This window comes from Bathycoccus prasinos, assembly GCF_002220235.1.
Source record: "Bathycoccus prasinos genomic : Chromosome_1".
Lineage (NCBI taxonomy): Eukaryota > Viridiplantae > Chlorophyta > Mamiellophyceae > Mamiellales > Bathycoccaceae > Bathycoccus > Bathycoccus prasinos.
In genome coordinates this window covers 982,914-1,000,248 of record NC_024008.1, presented here as the reverse complement: position 1 = coordinate 1,000,248, position 17,335 = coordinate 982,914, and the positions used below count along the sequence as shown (strand labels likewise).

The following is a 17,335-nucleotide window of genomic DNA, read 5'->3' as shown; positions in this document are numbered from 1 at the left end:
GACTTTAAAAGTCCAAATCTCTCTCCCTCAAATAATAATACTAATAATAATAACAATAACAGCGCGTGTGTGCGATGATGCGCGAGCAATACCGCAAGAGCAGGAGTGACAGATGATGAGAGAACTGAAGGAGAAGAAGAAGAAGAAGGTCTTTTCTCTTTCGCTTTTCAGAATTTAATAATGTGTTGTTTGTTGTGACGAAGAGTCGCGCAAGATTTTTATTCAAAGAGAAGAAAAACTCTCGAGCTCGCCAAAATCTCAAAACTCGTCGTCATTTTCACAAAACAGGACGACGACGGTCGGTGTCGCCAATTACCAAAAATTACGATGGATAAATTTTAACAACACGCGGACAGAAGACGATGAAAGGGAGAAGAGAGCACGACAAGAGGACGACCCAAAACTCCTCCTCTTCGGAAGGAGAACAAGAGGAAGAAGAAAATGGGAAGAAAGAAGAAGAAGGAGAAGGATACTCCTCTTCTGCGACGAGCACGAAACTCTTCCTGTTTTTATTTCTCGTTTACTTTCTTTCCGTCCTGATGGCGTCCTTCTCGAATTCGATTGCGGAGAATTTACCGAAAGCGTTTGGGACGATAACTTTGTTGTGGTTCGGCAGAGGGAGGATTTTAGGAAGCGGCGGCGGCGGCGGCGAGGCAAACAACGATGCGAACGGGATTTTTAAGAGCAACAACAACAACAACCGTCGAGGTTGGACGTCGAAAAAAGGAGACTCCGACGAAGACGACGAGAAAACAAATTCCTCGATTGGTGAAGAGGACAAAAATGGTGTCATGGCGCGGGAAGCGGCGGATACGACGAGGAGGAAGAATAACAATCGACGCGCGCGACGGTTCGCGAAACTCGACGCAAAAATCGTCGAGAGTTGGATTAAAATCAGAGAAGTCGTGATTAAAAGGTACGTCAATCACTGGTTCAAAACAATCAGCGACGACGACGAAGTACCGAACGCGTGCCGAGCGGTTATGGACGACGCGTTTCTAGAACTCGAAAAGAGAGCGACGAGAAATATCAACTTGCCAAAATTGTTGCTCTCAGATTTACCGTCTATTTTACAAGACGCGTTTGAGATGTACCGCGAAGGAAAAGCGATGATTGGTGGTGGAGATGACGACGCGTTGTTATCCATGAATAAAGACGTGGTGGACGAAAGTCTCGCAGAGGCATTGAGGCACATGAAGAACGAAAACGGAGGAGGCGAGTCGAGACTTCACCCGGCAGTACGAAACGAGAGGAAACAACGCAGGTTAGCCAGAGCGTACGCGAACGCACTCGCCTCGAAAGTGTTGACGAACGAAACGAATAATGGGTTGACTGAACCGCTCGCGAGAGAGTTGATTGTCGCTTCGATACACTTGCCGATTGTTCGTTTGTTTACGCCGAGACTCGTGACGAAACTCTTACTCATTCTCCTCGGCACAGACGATGAAGATTACATTAGCAGCACGAATAGCATCAACGATAAAATATTATCGGATAGAACGAAAGGAAACGGAGAGAACGGTGGACGACAAAATGGGATGGCACAAGGAGAAGGGATTGTTCATAATAAAGTACCAACATCGTCTCCGATAAAAAATGGCGATAAAAACGGATTGGGAGGAATAGTGCGCAACGAAAGAAACTCCTCAGCGAAGAAGAAATCTCCGAAAAGAATAGGATGGGAAGACGATATTGCACCCGCATCTGCGCCTTCATCGTTTAAAGCCCGCGTGACTGGAGTAGAAATTGCCGGGAGTGGCATAGCCGCGTTTGCGGTGTATCTCGTTTCGGTAGAATCCTTCGAGGACGGAAACAGTTGGATCGTACCTCGACGGTACTCGAACTTTGAATCGCTCCATCGGAAGCTCACGTCAATTAATCCTGAATTCAAAGGCGAATTTCCACCGAAAAATTGGGGGTATAACAACCTAGATGGCGCATTTATAGAAAAGAGACGACAACAGCTGGACTTGTACGTGCAAGAGATGTTAACAGACGACATCATCAAAGACTGCGAACACATTTTCCATTTTCTAGTCACGAGGAATAGAAGCCTGATGGGAGGCAGTGGAGGGTCCACGATTCGAAATGGTGGCAATGGTGATGAAAACGCGTCTATGCTGTCATCCTCGGAGATGAGACCGGTGACTCTGTCGAACTTACCGCCGTTAAGAACGACGATTTCGACGACCAACGAAAACACGTACATAACGACGCCTACGGGCCACGGGGGAGGACACAGAAGAATATTGTCCATCGAACAGATGGAACTTTTAGATTCTCCTCCGAAAAAAGGAAGTAAGTTTGTGTCAGGGTCTACGGACTTTGCACATTCGCCTTTGAATTGGGAAACGCTCATGCGAACCTTTGACGAGTGCGAACAAGTTACCGCCACCGATAGCGTGTCGACTATTTTCGCCTCCGAAGTTTTGAACGGCCCAATGCTTGGTTTATTCGAAACTGTTTTTAAAATGCACACGAAAGGCGTGGTGAGACGTTCATTCGTCTCTTTGGCGCGTCAGACCGTAGAATTTTTCCTCGGTTCCGCAGTTGAAGATTTTGTCTCTCGAAGTTTCAACCAACTCCAAGCGTCTTTCTTGATGAACTTGATAAAAGATACCGTGTGGCCGGACGAAAAAGAAGGCGGAATGACCCCGTACGATGAATACAAGCTTTCGCTCACGCCTGCGGAGGAGAAGCAAATAGACGAAACGAACAAAGAAATTTTGCGAAGAGTGTTGTTGAAAAGATTGTCCCAAAAGCTCTCGCCTATAGTCGGCGAGAGCACGGCGAGTCGAGGGACTTTAGAACTCTTCAGTCTCGTGCAGTCGGAAACGATGTGTCAACACGTCGGTTTATTGTTGTTTGAAACTTTGAGTTGCGAGTTAGTCCCGGAGACTATAATCGAATTATCCTACTCCAACGCGAAAGCGATGAAGAATGCATCGTCCTCGTCGGAGAAGAAGAAGACGTTGAAGAAGACGAAGACGAAGTAATATTTTTTTAAGAGTTGACTTGTACTATGGTAAACAAAGGAAAAAAGGAAAAAGGAAAAATCTCAAATTTTGACTCGTTTTTGTACCCCTAAATAGGAGAAAAGCCCTGACGTGGCGTTCTCCACCACGAGAAAGCATCTCGTTTTCTCTCTCGTTTTGGTTTAAAATGAAGAAGAGAAAAGAATGATTTCGAAGCGAAAATCGTTATTCAGGCGAACGCGTGTTGGTTAAATTCCCTCGCAACTTAAAAGTTTAACATCTCTTAAACTACTACAACATCATCTTCATCATACAATGAAGTTAAAGTGTGAAATTTGCCCGCAACAAGCGACGTACGTCGTTGGGTGCGGAAACAAAGCGGCGTGCAACGGATGCGTCAAGACGAAGAAATGCAACCCGTCTCAAGAACGCGCGACGGAAATCACGCAGCAAGACGCGCAAGCGATGCCGTGCGATATCTGCAAGTCGAACCCGGTCTCCGTGGTCTGCCACGAAGATCGCGCGTTCTTGTGCACCAACTGTGACTTGAAAATCCACAGCGCGAACGACTTTGCTGGGCACCACCAACGTTTCGCTTTCACCGCGGCGAAGATGGCGATCCCGGAAGGCGTGAGCAAAGTGAAACCGGCAACCCCGGCGCACGTTCCGATCACCATCAGAACGAACAAGGTACGATACATCGTTTTTTACCCTCTCGAACGCAGAAAGGAAGGATGATCATCGCGTGAAACGTAATTGATTACTTCTTTTTCCGTACAAAAATTGCGCTTCCGTCGGGATTAGATCACGTGAGAAAACGTTTTATCTCTCCTTCTTTTTTGTATCTTTCTTCCCTTTGCTTGGCTGCAATTCACTCTCGTCGAAGCAGAGATGATTTCAGACCAAGAGAGAGATGGTTTTTTTACGAAACGAGGAAAGAAAAAAAAATTTTACGAAGAGGAAATAAAAGAGGGGTGCCTTCAAAAAAGTAAAAACTGACCAATTCCAATTTCTCTCTACACTTCAAAAACCACACAGCGAAAGAACATTGCGCAAAGCAACAACAACAACACGAACACGAACAACAAAAACAACAACATCAAAGAAGAAGAAGAAGAGCAACACTTCTTCGACGAAGACTGCCACGTCGTCCCGGAATACGTTCCAGTTGAGCTCATCGACGCGAACGACGTCGAGCAAGTCTCGGAGTTGTACTCTTCGGTGAACACCGGCGTCGAGTTTTTTCCGTCTGCCGCCGCTACCACGGCGAACGTGTACGTGCCCACGGCGAAATCGCAAAAGAGATCTTCCTTTGAAGACTTCTTGGGTGAATTCATCGGGTACGAAGAGACGATCGACGATGCGATTGTCCCGACGTTTTAATTTTGTATTGAAGCGTTCAAGCAATCGGCGACGAGGCGTAAAAAATTGAGGAGGTGGAGAGAGAAAAAGAGGTGGTTGTTGTGTGTGTTCGGCGGCGCAGTGTGCGCGCGCTCATTTTGGTTTTAAAGCAAATTTCAAAATCAGAGACACTTAAAGTTTAAAGAAGGAAACTTTTTAAAAGTCAAAAGAAATAATCCATGACACGTCTCGATGGCATGCGGATCTTTTTGTACCGCACAGACGTCGACTCTGGTGGGTGATTGGATGTTATTTCGTTGTGATTACAGAGACAAAATGTAATATATAAACACTTAAAACGAATCAAATTATCAAATGCTATCTTTAACCACAACACAGCTATCGTCTTCTACCGCCGTAGGCGCTTTTTCGCTCCGAGCTTAAGAAGGAAGGCTGTGCGTCTTTCTTCTTATCAGACTCCAAGTCTCGATGAATCTCCTCGTTCGTCTCTCTCGCGTCTTTGTCTAATTTATCCCTTCTCGAGGAGCGGTGCGAATCGTAATTCTCCGCCGCTTCGTTCATTTCTCTCAACCTCTTCTCTTTCTCTTCTTGCGAAAGCTTTCCAGCTCTGTGCCCGACGTTATTTCGTCTCGAATCCCATTTTGGTTGTTCCACTTTCGGCGCTCTTCGTTCTTTTTCTTTTTCGCTCTCGCGCCATTCATGTCTTCGATTTCTTCTCGCCTCAGCTGCCTGTTCCGCGCGCTCGTTTGCGTACGACATGCCGTATTGATCGTCTTTTTCTCTTTCGATGGTTGACTTTCGACGAGGTGGCGGTGATCGGCTTCTCGACCTCGAAGATGAAGGAGATGAATGTCTTCTTTTTTTTCTCGAGGAAGATTCTTTGCTGCGTCTTTTTCGTCTTCTCTCTCGAGAATACGAAGACGTGGAGGAAGAATCGTCGTCGTCGTCGTCGTCGTCGCTACCACTGCTGCTGCTACCACTATAGTCGTCACGACCCCGGCGACTACGACGCGAGGATTTTCCTCCTTTTCTCCTCTCTTCCTCGCGAACTTCTTCTCTGATTTTCTCGCGATACTTTTCCTTCTTCCGTTCCTTCTTCGCGCGTTTGCGTTCTTTCTTCTCTCTCGCTTTTTCCTTCTTTCGTCTTTTCCTCTCGTCCACTTCTCGTCTTATTTGTTCTCTCCTCACCGGATTGCTCGCGATATTTTCTCTGGCTTGTATCTCGCGTTGTTTCATCGCCAACAGTGGATCGTTGTTCATTTTATTCCACTGCTCGACTCTTTGTTTCGGGTCGTCCATATTCGGCGCGAGATATTCCGCCCTCCGTTCCGGTCGTTCCGGCGGCAAGTCCTCTCGTCGTTCTCGTTCTCGTTTCAACTCTTCCGGTTCTTCCTCTCCTTCTGCTCGAGTAAATTTCGTATCTTCTAATCTCGTCCCTTCCGCTAACGAACCTTTATACATCCAATCCAACCGTTCGCTCTTCTTTGAATGTCCGGCGTCCACGGCGTCTTGTTGCAACTCCGCCAACTTTCTCTCCTCTTGAATTTCCTTCTTCATCTCCTCCAGTTTTCTCTTCTCGTGTTCGGCTTGTTGCTCTCGCTTCCAGACCTCTTCGATCATTTGGAAGCCACCGGTGTGCCATGATTTCTTGTTTAAAAACGCTGTCGTATCGTGTGACGATTGATGAAAAAGAGAGAAACACCAAACACGGTTAGTTTTAATAAAAGACCACAACATCACAAAAGAATTGGAGAGAGCGGCGACGAATTTTACTCTTCCAATGATTGATGGTGATGAAAGAGAGACGACGAAAGATTTTCAAACGAATTAAAAAGAAAAAGAAAAAGAACGCACCTAAACCGCCCCCCATTTTGAACCGACGACGACGTTTTGCGTTATTCTTCTCGTGTTCTTCTCTTATTCACGGTCGGTGGTTTAAGAAGAAGAAGATTCGCGGTATATAATTGATTGTTTGATGGTGGGGCTCCACTTTCTGCCGATTTTCAGACATGAATTTTTTTCTCTTTTTTTCATTCTTCACTTTTCAGTCACTCTCATCTCCCTCTCTCTCCCTGTAAACGCGCATGCTCGGCGGCGGCAGCATCTTGTCGTTTACGTCGTTTACGTCATCGTCGTCGTATCTCACATCTTTGACAACTTCTTCCCTTCTGGCGAACAACAGAAGAAAAAAATCATCATCATCATCATCGTATTCGATTGCAAAGAAAAAAGCTTCATTCATAAATAAGAAGAAGAAGAATATCACCACCACCATGGCGACCCCGAAAACCACCGAGGAGGAAGCCGCGCATCCGAACGAGAACGACGAGAAAATAACGAACGCTTCGTGTTATTGCGGTAAAATTAAAATGGAGATTTTAGGTAAACCGATAGCGGTTTCCATATGCCACTGCACGGTCTGCCGTAGACTGTCTGGAGGTGCCTTTAGTTTGCAGTCGTTGCACTCGCAAAAAAATTTTACGTGCGCGGCGACGGAGAACGATTTATGGTCGATTCAATCCTCGCCAAACGTCACCCGGTATAGATGTAAAGAGTGTGGTAGTCCTGTGTATGCTACTTTGGGGAAAGGGAAGACGTACGTCGTGCCTCGAAGCGCGTTGACGAACATCGCCAAGGACGACCAGAGTTTCAAACCCACGCATCACATGCATTATAAACAACGATGTATAGATATAGAAGACGAGCTACCAAAATTTGTGGGGACGAGTGCCCCAGGACGAGCGGAAATTTGGAATCCATCTTTAGATTAGCGATCACTTAGTTTGTAAATTGTCTTTAGTATTGTTGCATTTGTATATTCTAAACCAATCTGTCTATCGTTCTCTCTCTATGTTCGTCACCGATATCCCACTTCCATCGTCCATCTCTTCTATGCTCGAATACGCGTCTAACTTGACGTGCTCTGATCCCACGAAGACTCCCGTGAAGAGTAAAAATAACGCCAGAAACACCGCCGTGTCTTGTATCAACGCGCGAGTTAACTGCACTAAAGCTACGCGAACGCCAGCCGCCCACCTCGCCGCAAACCCGGGCAGTTTCAATCGAGAGATGACTCTAGAATCTAAAATTGTTTTCTGTTGTTCCATGTCTGCTTCTGTTAACGTCGTCGGCAAGAGCAGCACGAATGCGGTCGATAGAACCGTAAACTCAAAAGCGAGGAACACCAAAAATGGAGAAGAGAGATAGGCCACGTGCAATTCTCGTTCGCTCACTTCTATGTATTCTATGTACGCGGACAAAATCATGGCCGTTAGGGAGAGAATCAGTTTCCTCGTCGTATTCGTGTGTTTCAAAGTCAACGCCAAACACATCGGCACGCGAACGTTAAACGCCACAACTTCTTTCTTGCTCTCGTTCAGCGCTTGCGTTAGCATTTCCCGGTTCCAGGAGTTCTCTCTCGTCGCTCTCCCTGGGGATTTTATTCCCGTCGAAGGACTTCTTGCACTGCTTCTCTTCACTTTTGATCTCACATCGTCATCACTATCACTATGAATACCGTCGTCGTCTGATTCTTCTTCTTTATCCTTTTTTCTCTGCGATCGACGCATTGTTGTTGCTGTTTCAGATGATATTGCGCGTTTGGTATCTTCCTTGTTATGAAGAAATTTATTTTGATATAACGTCTAACGGTCTTGGCAGTACGGTGCTACGGTTACGTTCAAAAATGTTTATCTATCTGTACAAATGCAATATGCTGCTGCTTTAACTATAACAATAGTAAGAAGAAGTTCGCGCGTATAAAACTACTTCCTTCATCAATCTTCGCCCAACCGTTTACTCTCTACGTCCTGGAAACTCATGACGCGTAAGACGGCTTCGGAGAGTTTTGAAACGCCTTCTTGAATTTCCGAGGCGCTCAAATGCGCAAAACATAACCGAATGTATCTCTCTAAATCCTCTTTACACGCATCGTTGGCTGAACATCTTTCACCGGCTAAATAGGCAACTTTTAAATGCTGCGCGTACGGCTCTAAACTTTTGCTCGTCACGCCTTCCGGAAGTTTTATCCAGACAAAATAGCCTCCCGACGGTTTCTCAAACTCCCATCCGCATCCTTCTCGTTCGAGTTTGTTGCACAAAACCGCGCAACGACTGGCGTAAGAACCCTTCAAATCGTTCATGAATGCCTCCGTTTCGGTTTGCTTGATTGCTTCACACACTACGTTTGCAGAAAATCCAGCGGAGTTGCCACCGGAAATAATGTACCCTCGCTTTGAAAATTTCCCTCGCATGACAGAATCCGCGGTCTCAATCCAACCGACTCGTAACGCCGGCGCGAGAATTTTAGTGAAACTAGACACAGAAACAACCGCTCGAAAATCTCCGTTAGCTTCTTCCGGATTTTTTGCCAAGTATTTTCTTTCAACTTTACAAAATCGATCGGGCAAAGGCTCTTTCGACCAGCTCAGAATGTGGTACACTTCGTCGGCGATGATGTGGAACTTATATTCATGCGCGAGTCTTACCAACTCCTCTCGCGCTTTTTGCGGCATCGTCACACCTTGCGGATTCGAATGCGTTGGCACGATGTATACCAACTTTGGTCGAAACAAAACTTTTCGTTTCTTCCTCGGCGTCGCGCCGACGTTCTCGAGAATAGAGTTGATTGGGTTGATAAACGTGTCCCCTTCTTCCAATCGTATCTTCAGCGCATTCACGTCCAAACCGAATTCGTTACTTTTCACCGTCGTTATTTCCATATCGTGGTCTTCGAATATCTTCGTTGCCAAGAAGTACGTCGCTTTCTCGCATACGACGATATCGTTCGGTTTCGCTAATATCGACGTCGCCATTTCGATGCCGTGCGATACGCCCGAAGTAAAGAATAGATCTTCCGGTTGCAACACGTTTTTCGTCGCCGTCGTCGCTGACGTCGTCGTCGTCGTCGTCCCCGCCTTGCTTTGCATCTTCGTCTCGTCGTTTTCATTTTGCTCTGTTTTTGCTTGATATCCTGTTACTCTCATTTCCTCTTCCTTTTCCTCTTCTTTATATTGTCTTCTCAAGAACGAGCACAACTCTTCCACGGCTCCAGTTGGTCCTTCCGAGGGAATATAGTTCAGATCTAACTGATTGTGCTTCAACTTCGATCCGCATCTCTTCAAAGCGTCGGATATGATCTTATTCGGTAGCTCCGAGTGCATCGGATGCCCCACGGCTAAATTGATGGTATCTTTCGGTTGGTTCGCGAGTAACGGACTTTGCGTCGGTCCAATTTTTGCCGAAGCCATGGTGGTTGTCGTTGGATAGTAGCAGGAGTGTTTCCTTTTATTCGTCGTAGGCGTGGTGGTGCTTTTAATAGTGTTTATGATCTTACTCGGCGAAGATGATGATTTTGGTTGCACGGAGTAGTTGTGGTTCGTGAGAAAGTGATGACTCATATATGATGTGAGACGAGCGACTGGAACGTTTTACGAATGAGGAAGAGGAGGATGCTTCCCCCTTTTGCAAAAAAGCAAAATCTTACTAAAAAATGTGTGCTCTCCCCACACCACACTTTTTCCTCTCTCTCTCTGAGAGTAGAAGGACGACGACGACGACGACGGAGAGAGCAGTCGTGCGCCCGCAATAATGTTTTGAAGAAAAATGTCTTCTCCCTTCTTCGTCTTCTTCTTCTTGGTCTTCTTCTTCGGAGGGGGAGGGACGATTCACATCGCGAGAGGAGAGGAAAGCGTGAGTGCGATGACTATTCGAGGAGGAGGAGGAGGAGGAGGAATAAGAAGAAGAAGACCAAAACGGAGAGAAGAAGAGGCGTGCGGATGTGAAATAGGCGTGGAGGAGTACGATGCGCACGAAGAGAGCAACTGGTGGGATACGAGAACGAAGATACCGTTCGCTTCCGCCAAAGACGCTTTGGAGAAGATGTCGTTCAACAACTCCGTATTGGTGATGATGACGAACGCAGGGGAGGTGGATTTACTGGATAATTACTTGTGTTCTTTGCGTTTGTCTGGTTTGAATAAGTACATCGTCTTTGCGACGGACGAGAGGGCGATGAAACATCTGGAGTATCGCGGATACAATGCCGTGGACGGAACGAATATCATTAAGAACAACAACAATAACGCAAAGAAGAAAGAGGGTGATAGCAAGGAAGAAAACGAGGAAGAAGAGGAAAAGATAAAAACGGAGATTAAACTGAGCAGTAAAGACGCTGAATTCGGGCGAAAAGCGTGGAAGCGCCTGACCCAAGCAAAGCTGAAAATTGTTGAGTTTGTCTTGAAGAGCGGCTACGACGCCTTTCTTACCGACGTAGATATCGTCGCGTTTCATAACTTCATGCCAGAGCTTATCAAAACCTCGGAAAAAAATCTCTGGCTGAGAGATGGCCAAGAAGTGAACACTGGTTTCTACTTTATGCGGAAGAAATCGAGTAATTTAAACTTGCTCGAAGCGGCGTTTCAGCGAATCAAAGAAACGCACGGAAGTCACGACGACCAGAAAATAATCAACGCCATAATGAAATCTTCTCAGCGAAAGTTTTTACCCACCCCTGAGTATGCCAACGGATGTTTCATGAAAACCGAAAGCGGTCGAACGGCAGTGGCAAACGGCAAAGTCAAGGCGGTCCACGTCAACTGCGCGCAATCGAAAGTGGTCAAACACAAAATTATGTGTCGACGAGGCCTTTGGTTTTGTCGCCAGCCTCCTACGTCGGCGCACGTCGCGCACGACGGGGGTCAAACGTGCGTAAAACCTGGTGGAACGTACGTAGTAAACGACGAGAGGAAAGTTTAGAGAGTATTTAGATTAACATTAGATCGTATTAGTTGTGATAGTTTTCTGTAGATTTGTACCATCATCAGTGTGTATTTGATCGAATATTATGTTTCCCGTCCCAGCTCTCAACATTCATTTTTTAGGGTATCCCCAAACATGCCAAAGCGATGAGAAAAACTCAGAACGAGAAGGGCTTCAAAAAACGAAGAAAAACAACATTTCTTTATTCAAAGCGCCGCACACCGGGTGTTGTCTCAGATGCAGTCACAAAGCGTGATGAGCTCGGCGAAACCGACGAACGGGACTCTTTTCGGGTCTCGTCACGACGTTTCTGCTGCCGCGTTAAAGAAGGCCTCAACGAAAGCGCAGCAACAACAAAGCCGTCGTCGTCTTCAACCGATCGATGCGGTTTCGGCTGCTGGAAAAGAGTTCAGAGCCTGGGACGATGCCAAGAACAGCAAGAAAAGAACCGATCTGAAGAAGATCATGATCATCGGTGCGGGACCGATTGTCATTGGACAGGTAATTACGCTCTCTCTTCTCTCCGTCTTCGTCTTCTTCATCGACCCACCGCCCGTGAGAAGCAGCGGTAGGAGGGTTGGTGACGATACGATGATGATGATGAGTTTTAAAATAGTTTGTCTGTGTTTTTGGTTTGTTTTTGGTTCAAATTTTCAAACAACACCAACAAAAATCGCGTCGGTGTCGCGACACGTTGTTTTTCTCTCCTCTCTCTCCCATAAAAAAGGAGAAGAGAGAGAAATGTGGGTGCTGAAAAATATTTTGGTTTTTTGGGGCTCTTCTCTCGTATTTTAAACTGACTTTCTCTCTCTACTCTTTCTCTAAGGCGTGCGAGTTTGATTACTCCGGAACGCAAGCGTGTAAAGCGCTTCGAGCGGAAGGGTACGACGTTATTTTAATAAACTCCAACCCGGCGACTATTATGACTGACCCGGAAACAGCGGCGAGAACGTTCATTACGCCAATGACGCCGGAATACGTTGAAAAAATCATCGCTGCTGAAAAGCCAGACGCGGTGTTGCCAACCATGGGTGGGCAAACCGCCTTGAACTTGACCAAAGCCTTGGCAGAGGCTGGTATTTTTGAAAAATACGGCGTGGAGCTCATCGGCGCGAAACTTCCCGCGATTAACAAAGCTGAAGATCGTCAGTTGTTCAAAGATGCAATGACTAAAATTGGATTGAAAACGCCGCAGTCGGGAACTGCGGAAACTTGGGAACAGGCGAAGGAAATTGCTGCGGAAATTGGAACATTGCCTTTGATTATTCGACCGGCGTTCACGTTAGGCGGCTCTGGAGGCGGCATCGCGTACAACATGAAAGAGTTTGAGCAAATCACGAAAGGGGGCTTGGATGCTTCGGCAACCTCGCAAGTCTTGATTGAACAATCTTTACTCGGCTGGAAAGAGTATGAATTAGAGGTCATGCGCGATTTGGCGGACAACGTCGTCATCGTTTGCTCTATCGAGAACTTTGATCCCATGGGCGTGCACACGGGTGATTCGATCACCATCGCCCCGGCGCAAACTTTGACGGATAAGGAATATCAACGGTTGAGAGATGCATCTTTAGCGATTATTCGTGAAATTGGCGTCGAGTGTGGTGGATCGAACGTGCAAATGGCCGTAAACCCGGCTGATGGTGAATTGATGATTATCGAAATGAACCCGCGCGTTTCGAGGTCTTCAGCCTTGGCTTCCAAAGCGACAGGTTTTCCAATCGCCAAGATGGCAGCGAAAATGGCTTTGGGTGCGACCATGGACGGTATTCCGAACGACATTACCATGAAAACGCCAGCTGCGTTTGAACCTTCGATTGATTACGTTGTCACGAAAATTCCTCGATTCGCTTTCGAGAAATTCCCGGGCGCCGAACCGATTTTAACGACTCAAATGAAATCTGTCGGTGAAGCGATGGCCATGGGAAGAACGTGGCAAGAATCATTCAACAAAGCGCTTCGCTCGTTGGAAACTGGCTTATCTGGTTGGGGCTTGAACAAGAACGATGGTTTCATGCAAAACGACCCGGAATTGATTAAAGAACGCTTAGTTGTCCCATCCCCGGAACGCGTCGTCGCCTTGCACGAAGCTTTCATGTCTGGAATGTCCGAGGATGAGATCATTAGACTCACCACGATGGATCCATGGTTTATTCGTCAGCTTGGTGACTTGTACCAAACCGAATGTTGGTTAAAATCTTTGAGCTCCATGGACGATTTGTCCGTGGAAGACTGGACTCAAGTAAAGCGACGAGGATATTCCGATGCGCAAATCTGTAGAGCCTTTCCGGGAACTGTGGAGGCCGATGTTAGACAAAAACGAAAATCTATGGGTGTTGTCGCGGCAATGAAGCGTGTCGATACGTGCGCGGCGGAATTTGAATCAGACACGCCGTACATGTATTCTTCGTACGATGGCAGCTGCGAAGCGAAACCGACGAATGGGCGCAAAATCTTGATTCTTGGTGGTGGACCAAACCGTATTGGTCAAGGTATTGAATTTGACTATTGCTGCTGTCATGCCGCCTTTGCGCTTTCCGATGCCGGCTACGAAACTATCATGTTGAACTCCAACCCGGAGACTGTCTCTACGGATTACGATACTTCCGATCGTTTGTATTTTGAACCACTCACCGTCGAAGATGTCTTGAACGTTTGCGAAGTTGAACGGCCTGAAGGTATTATCGTACAATTTGGCGGTCAAACTCCGCTGTCTTTGGCTACAAAACTCGAAGCTGCTTTGAAGGCGAATCCGATTCAAGCCGCGTCAGGCAATGGCGTGACGCACATTCTCGGCACACCGCCAGATTCGATCGATGCCGCGGAAGATCGAGACCGATGGATGGATATCCTCAAGGAACTCGATATTCGACAACCGGCTGGGGGTGTTTGCGTTGACGAAGGTGAAGCTTTGAGTACAGCAGAACGTGTTGGTTACCCGGTTATGGTTCGTCCGTCTTACGTTCTCGGTGGACGTGCGATGGAAGTTGTTTCCACACCATCGCAGTTGAAGAGATATTTGAGCACAGCTGTTGAAGTCGATCCGGAACGCCCAGTTTTGGTCGATAAATATCTCGACCAAGCGACGGAATTGGATGTTGATGCTTTGTGTGATTCTTTTGGCAACGTCGTTATCGGTGGTATCATGGAACATATCGAGCAAGCTGGGGTGCATTCTGGTGATTCTGCCTGCTCTTTGCCGACCCAAACGGTTCCGGAATCGGCTTTAGCGACGATTCGTGAGTGGACACCGAAACTTGCTCGACGTTTAGGTGTCGTCGGATTATTGAATATGCAATATGCAGTTATGCCAGATGGCACGCCGTACATTATTGAAGCGAATCCGAGAGCTTCGAGAACGGTTCCATTTGTTTCGAAGGCGATTGGACATCCGTTGGCGAAATATGCCTCGTTAGTTATGGCCGGTCAATCGCTGGAGGAGATTGGGTTTATGCAAGAACCGATCACGAAGCACATTTCTGTTAAAGAAGCTGTATTACCATTCGACAAATTTCTAGGGTGCGACACGTTGTTAGGACCTGAGATGAGATCAACCGGTGAGGTTATGGGCATTGACTTTGATTTTGAGCGCGCGTACTGCAAGGCTCAAATCGCTGCCGGACAAAAGTTGCCAAAGTCTGGAAAGGTGTTCATCTCCGTCAAAAATTCGGACAAAGAAGCTATGGTCCCGGTCGCTAAAAATCTTGTAGACATGGGGTTCGAAATTTTGTCAACGGGCGGAACTGCTACCACTTTAGAAAGCGCTGGCATCAAGGTGACAAAAGTGAAGAAGATTCACGAAGGTCGACCAAACATTGGTGATATCTTGCGTGACGGTGATTTGAAGTTGATGTTTGTCACGTCTTCTGGTGACGCGAACGATTTAACAGACGGCCGCGAGTTGAGAAGAACCGCTGTTGGCTTGAAAGTTCCTATTTGCACGACTGTCGCTGGTATTAAAGCAACCGCAGGCTCCTTGAAAATCTTACAAGAAGGAAACTTACAAATGCAAGCCTTGCAAGATTTTTTCTAGATCCAAAAAATATTTAAATATCTGAAGCTCATATCGATTCTAAATACTAAGTAATGATGATAAAAGTATACACTACTAACTCCGCACATCTTCCCTCTCAGCATGCTTTCATCTCTTCTTCTTCTTCGCATTCTTCGCGTCTTCTCGAATTTGCTCGAAACGCGGTCGTTGTTCAAATACTCGCGAGGATTCTTTGGCTCCTACTGACGCACTTCGTCCATTTGTGGAAGGACGATTCTTCATTTCTCTATATTTTGCGATTAAATCTTCTCTCAAAACTGCCATGTCGTGTTGTCTTTTCAATCCAATGATTGGACCTTGACGCGACCTCGTCGCTTTTTTCTTTTTCATGTTGGAGTTTGCATTGAACATGAGGTCAGCGAAAATTTTAGATTGACGATTTCCAGCGCCTCCATTTATACCATTTTTTGCACCACCACCACCACCTTTCCTCTTTATGGTAATTTGCGGCGGTGCCTCTGCAACTTCTCCGAACTTAGGCAGTTCTTTGACTATGCCGAGAAACTTTTCCTTTTCTTCTTCCTCTATCCTTGCTTGCGCTCGTTGTTCCTTCTTCCTCTCGCGAAGCGATTTATACTTAGTCTTCTTCGTTTTCTTTATCTTTTTGCCTTCTTCTCCGAGGATGTCTTCGTCGAACAATTGACCCTTTTCACCTTTATCGGGCATGTTCCTCCTTCGAATTTCTTCTCCCACCTCTTCACTATCATCATCGCCGCTAAAACTACTACTACTGTTACCGCCGTCGTCGTCATCGTTTCTTTCGCTTTCTCTCTTTTCTTCTTCTTCTTCTTCTTCTTCTTCTTCTTCTTCTTCTGTATCGTCGTCCTTGTCGTCCCTATCGTTCGTCTTCTGAGTTGTCTTTGAAGCCGGCAGTGCTTCTACATCATCCTGAACGCCCGCATATTCTCTCGCATTCGCGAAATCTTCGTCGTAAAAGCCTTCGTATTTCTTTTCGTCCTCGTCTTTCTTCCGTTCTTTCTTCTTCGTCTTATTTTCGTTCCTGTTATTGTTGTTCCTGTTATTCTTTCCATTCTTACCCTCCTCGTCGTCTTCGACCGCTGCCACTAAATCGTCCACGTTCAGTCCGTTTTCTCTTCTTTTCTTGATTTCTTGTCTCATCTGTCTCTTTTTAATCTCCTCTTGCGCGCGCATAAACCTCTTGAAAGACGACGGCGCTTCCAACATGGTGTCCGCTTTCAAAGCTTTTTCCACGTAAGAGACGTCGTGCTCTCGAAACGTGTTGTTCTTCTTATCGTACGTCCTGCCCTCTTTCAGCGCTTTCTGCCGTCGCCGTTGCCCTTTACCTCGCTCGCCGGTGCCCATCGTGTGTGTGTTCTGTTTCTTCTTCTTCTTCTTCTTATATCGCGCGCGTCGTCGTCGTCGTCGTCGCGTCAAAGTTTGTGTCGGCTGAAGCGATGAATTTTTGTAACAAACTCTCATGAAAAAAGAGAGACTTGCTCTTCATCAAATTTCCAAAAGAGAACAGCACTTTTGCGTACTCTACATTATTATTTATTGATATGGCACCTCCTTCGATAGACCCACTGGTGGACCAACCGATGAGCTCGGGGAGAAAGGAAGTCTCCTTATCCGCCTTTGCGTTTCTCTTTTCGGAAATCGTCCAATACCATTTGCAACGCGTCTCGGACACGAACGAATTAGAGTTGAAGTTGGAAGAAGCGGGCGCACACGTCGGAAGACGAGTGTTAGAGTTACTCGCGTACAGAGAGAAACCAACGAGAAGAGAGACGAGATTGAATGGAATCTTGACGTTCATACAGAACAACGTGTGGAAGAACCTGTTTGGACGCTCGGCGGATTCGTTGGAAATATATAACGACGACGAGTACATGATTTCAGATCGAGACGTTTTAGTGAACAGATTCATATCGGTGCCGAAAGATTATCAAGGGATGAATTGCGCGAGTTTTGTCGCCGGAGTGGTGAAAGGGTGCTTAGAAAGTGCCGGGTTTGACGCGCAAGTGTCGGCGTATGACGCACCGACCGCGGATGATGGGCACTATTCAGTGGCGAGAACAAACTTTTTAGTGAAAGTAGACGCAAACGTTCTCGAACGCGAGCAAAGTTTTTAGACATAAATGATGGTTCAAATCTTTAGAGTAAACGTAGACGTAGCATATTAACATATAGTGTAATGCATAGTAGTAATAATAGCAGTAGTATATTT

General features: G+C 46.4%; 10 protein-coding genes across 10 annotated transcripts; 6 read left to right on the top strand and 4 right to left on the bottom strand.

The window, feature by feature from the left end:
- Positions 1–539: 539 nt before the first annotated feature.
- On the top strand, positions 540–2,996 carry Bathy01g05500 (predicted protein; the record flags this gene model as incomplete). Its single annotated transcript, XM_007515574.1, has 1 exon — positions 540–2,996. The coding sequence occupies one exon, from the start codon at positions 540–542 to the stop codon at positions 2,994–2,996; it is 2,457 nt and encodes an 818-aa protein (XP_007515636.1).
- A 294-nt stretch (positions 2,997–3,290) lies between these two features.
- Bathy01g05490 (predicted protein) lies at positions 3,291–4,358 on the top strand (the record flags this gene model as incomplete). The annotated part of the gene is made up of 2 exons (XM_007515033.1): positions 3,291–3,665; positions 4,014–4,358. The coding sequence occupies 2 exons, from the start codon at positions 3,291–3,293 to the stop codon at positions 4,356–4,358; spliced, it is 720 nt and encodes a 239-aa protein (XP_007515095.1).
- A 357-nt stretch (positions 4,359–4,715) lies between these two features.
- On the bottom strand, positions 4,716–6,207 carry Bathy01g05480 (predicted protein; the record flags this gene model as incomplete). The annotated part of the gene is made up of 2 exons (XM_007515687.1): positions 4,716–5,998; positions 6,192–6,207. The coding sequence occupies 2 exons, from the start codon at positions 6,205–6,207 to the stop codon at positions 4,716–4,718; spliced, it is 1,299 nt and encodes a 432-aa protein (XP_007515749.1).
- A 403-nt stretch (positions 6,208–6,610) lies between these two features.
- Positions 6,611–7,108, top strand: Bathy01g05470 (glutathione-dependent formaldehyde-activating GFA; the record flags this gene model as incomplete). Its single annotated transcript, XM_007515227.1, has 1 exon — positions 6,611–7,108. The coding sequence occupies one exon, from the start codon at positions 6,611–6,613 to the stop codon at positions 7,106–7,108; it is 498 nt and encodes a 165-aa protein (XP_007515289.1).
- Positions 7,109–7,171: 63 nt separating this feature from the next.
- On the bottom strand, positions 7,172–7,906 carry Bathy01g05460 (predicted protein; the record flags this gene model as incomplete). The annotated part of the gene is made up of 1 exon (XM_007515370.1): positions 7,172–7,906. The coding sequence occupies one exon, from the start codon at positions 7,904–7,906 to the stop codon at positions 7,172–7,174; it is 735 nt and encodes a 244-aa protein (XP_007515432.1).
- Positions 7,907–8,113: 207 nt separating this feature from the next.
- Positions 8,114–9,736, bottom strand: Bathy01g05450 (aminotransferase; the record flags this gene model as incomplete). Its single annotated transcript, XM_007515132.1, has 1 exon — positions 8,114–9,736. The coding sequence occupies one exon, from the start codon at positions 9,734–9,736 to the stop codon at positions 8,114–8,116; it is 1,623 nt and encodes a 540-aa protein (XP_007515194.1).
- A 205-nt stretch (positions 9,737–9,941) lies between these two features.
- Positions 9,942–11,093, top strand: Bathy01g05440 (unknown protein; the record flags this gene model as incomplete). Its single annotated transcript, XM_007515497.1, has 1 exon — positions 9,942–11,093. One exon carries the CDS (start codon positions 9,942–9,944, stop codon positions 11,091–11,093), a length of 1,152 nt encoding a protein of 383 aa, XP_007515559.1.
- Positions 11,094–11,333: 240 nt separating this feature from the next.
- Positions 11,334–15,126, top strand: Bathy01g05430 (carbamoyl-phosphate synthase, large subunit; the record flags this gene model as incomplete). The annotated part of the gene is made up of 2 exons (XM_007515557.1): positions 11,334–11,789; positions 11,923–15,126. 2 exons carry the CDS (start codon positions 11,334–11,336, stop codon positions 15,124–15,126), a joined length of 3,660 nt encoding a protein of 1,219 aa, XP_007515619.1.
- A 108-nt stretch (positions 15,127–15,234) lies between these two features.
- Bathy01g05420 (predicted protein) lies at positions 15,235–16,470 on the bottom strand (the record flags this gene model as incomplete). Its single annotated transcript, XM_007515078.1, has 1 exon — positions 15,235–16,470. One exon carries the CDS (start codon positions 16,468–16,470, stop codon positions 15,235–15,237), a length of 1,236 nt encoding a protein of 411 aa, XP_007515140.1.
- A 197-nt stretch (positions 16,471–16,667) lies between these two features.
- On the top strand, positions 16,668–17,240 carry Bathy01g05410 (predicted protein; the record flags this gene model as incomplete). Its single annotated transcript, XM_007515313.1, has 1 exon — positions 16,668–17,240. One exon carries the CDS (start codon positions 16,668–16,670, stop codon positions 17,238–17,240), a length of 573 nt encoding a protein of 190 aa, XP_007515375.1.
- Positions 17,241–17,335: the final 95 nt, after the last annotated feature.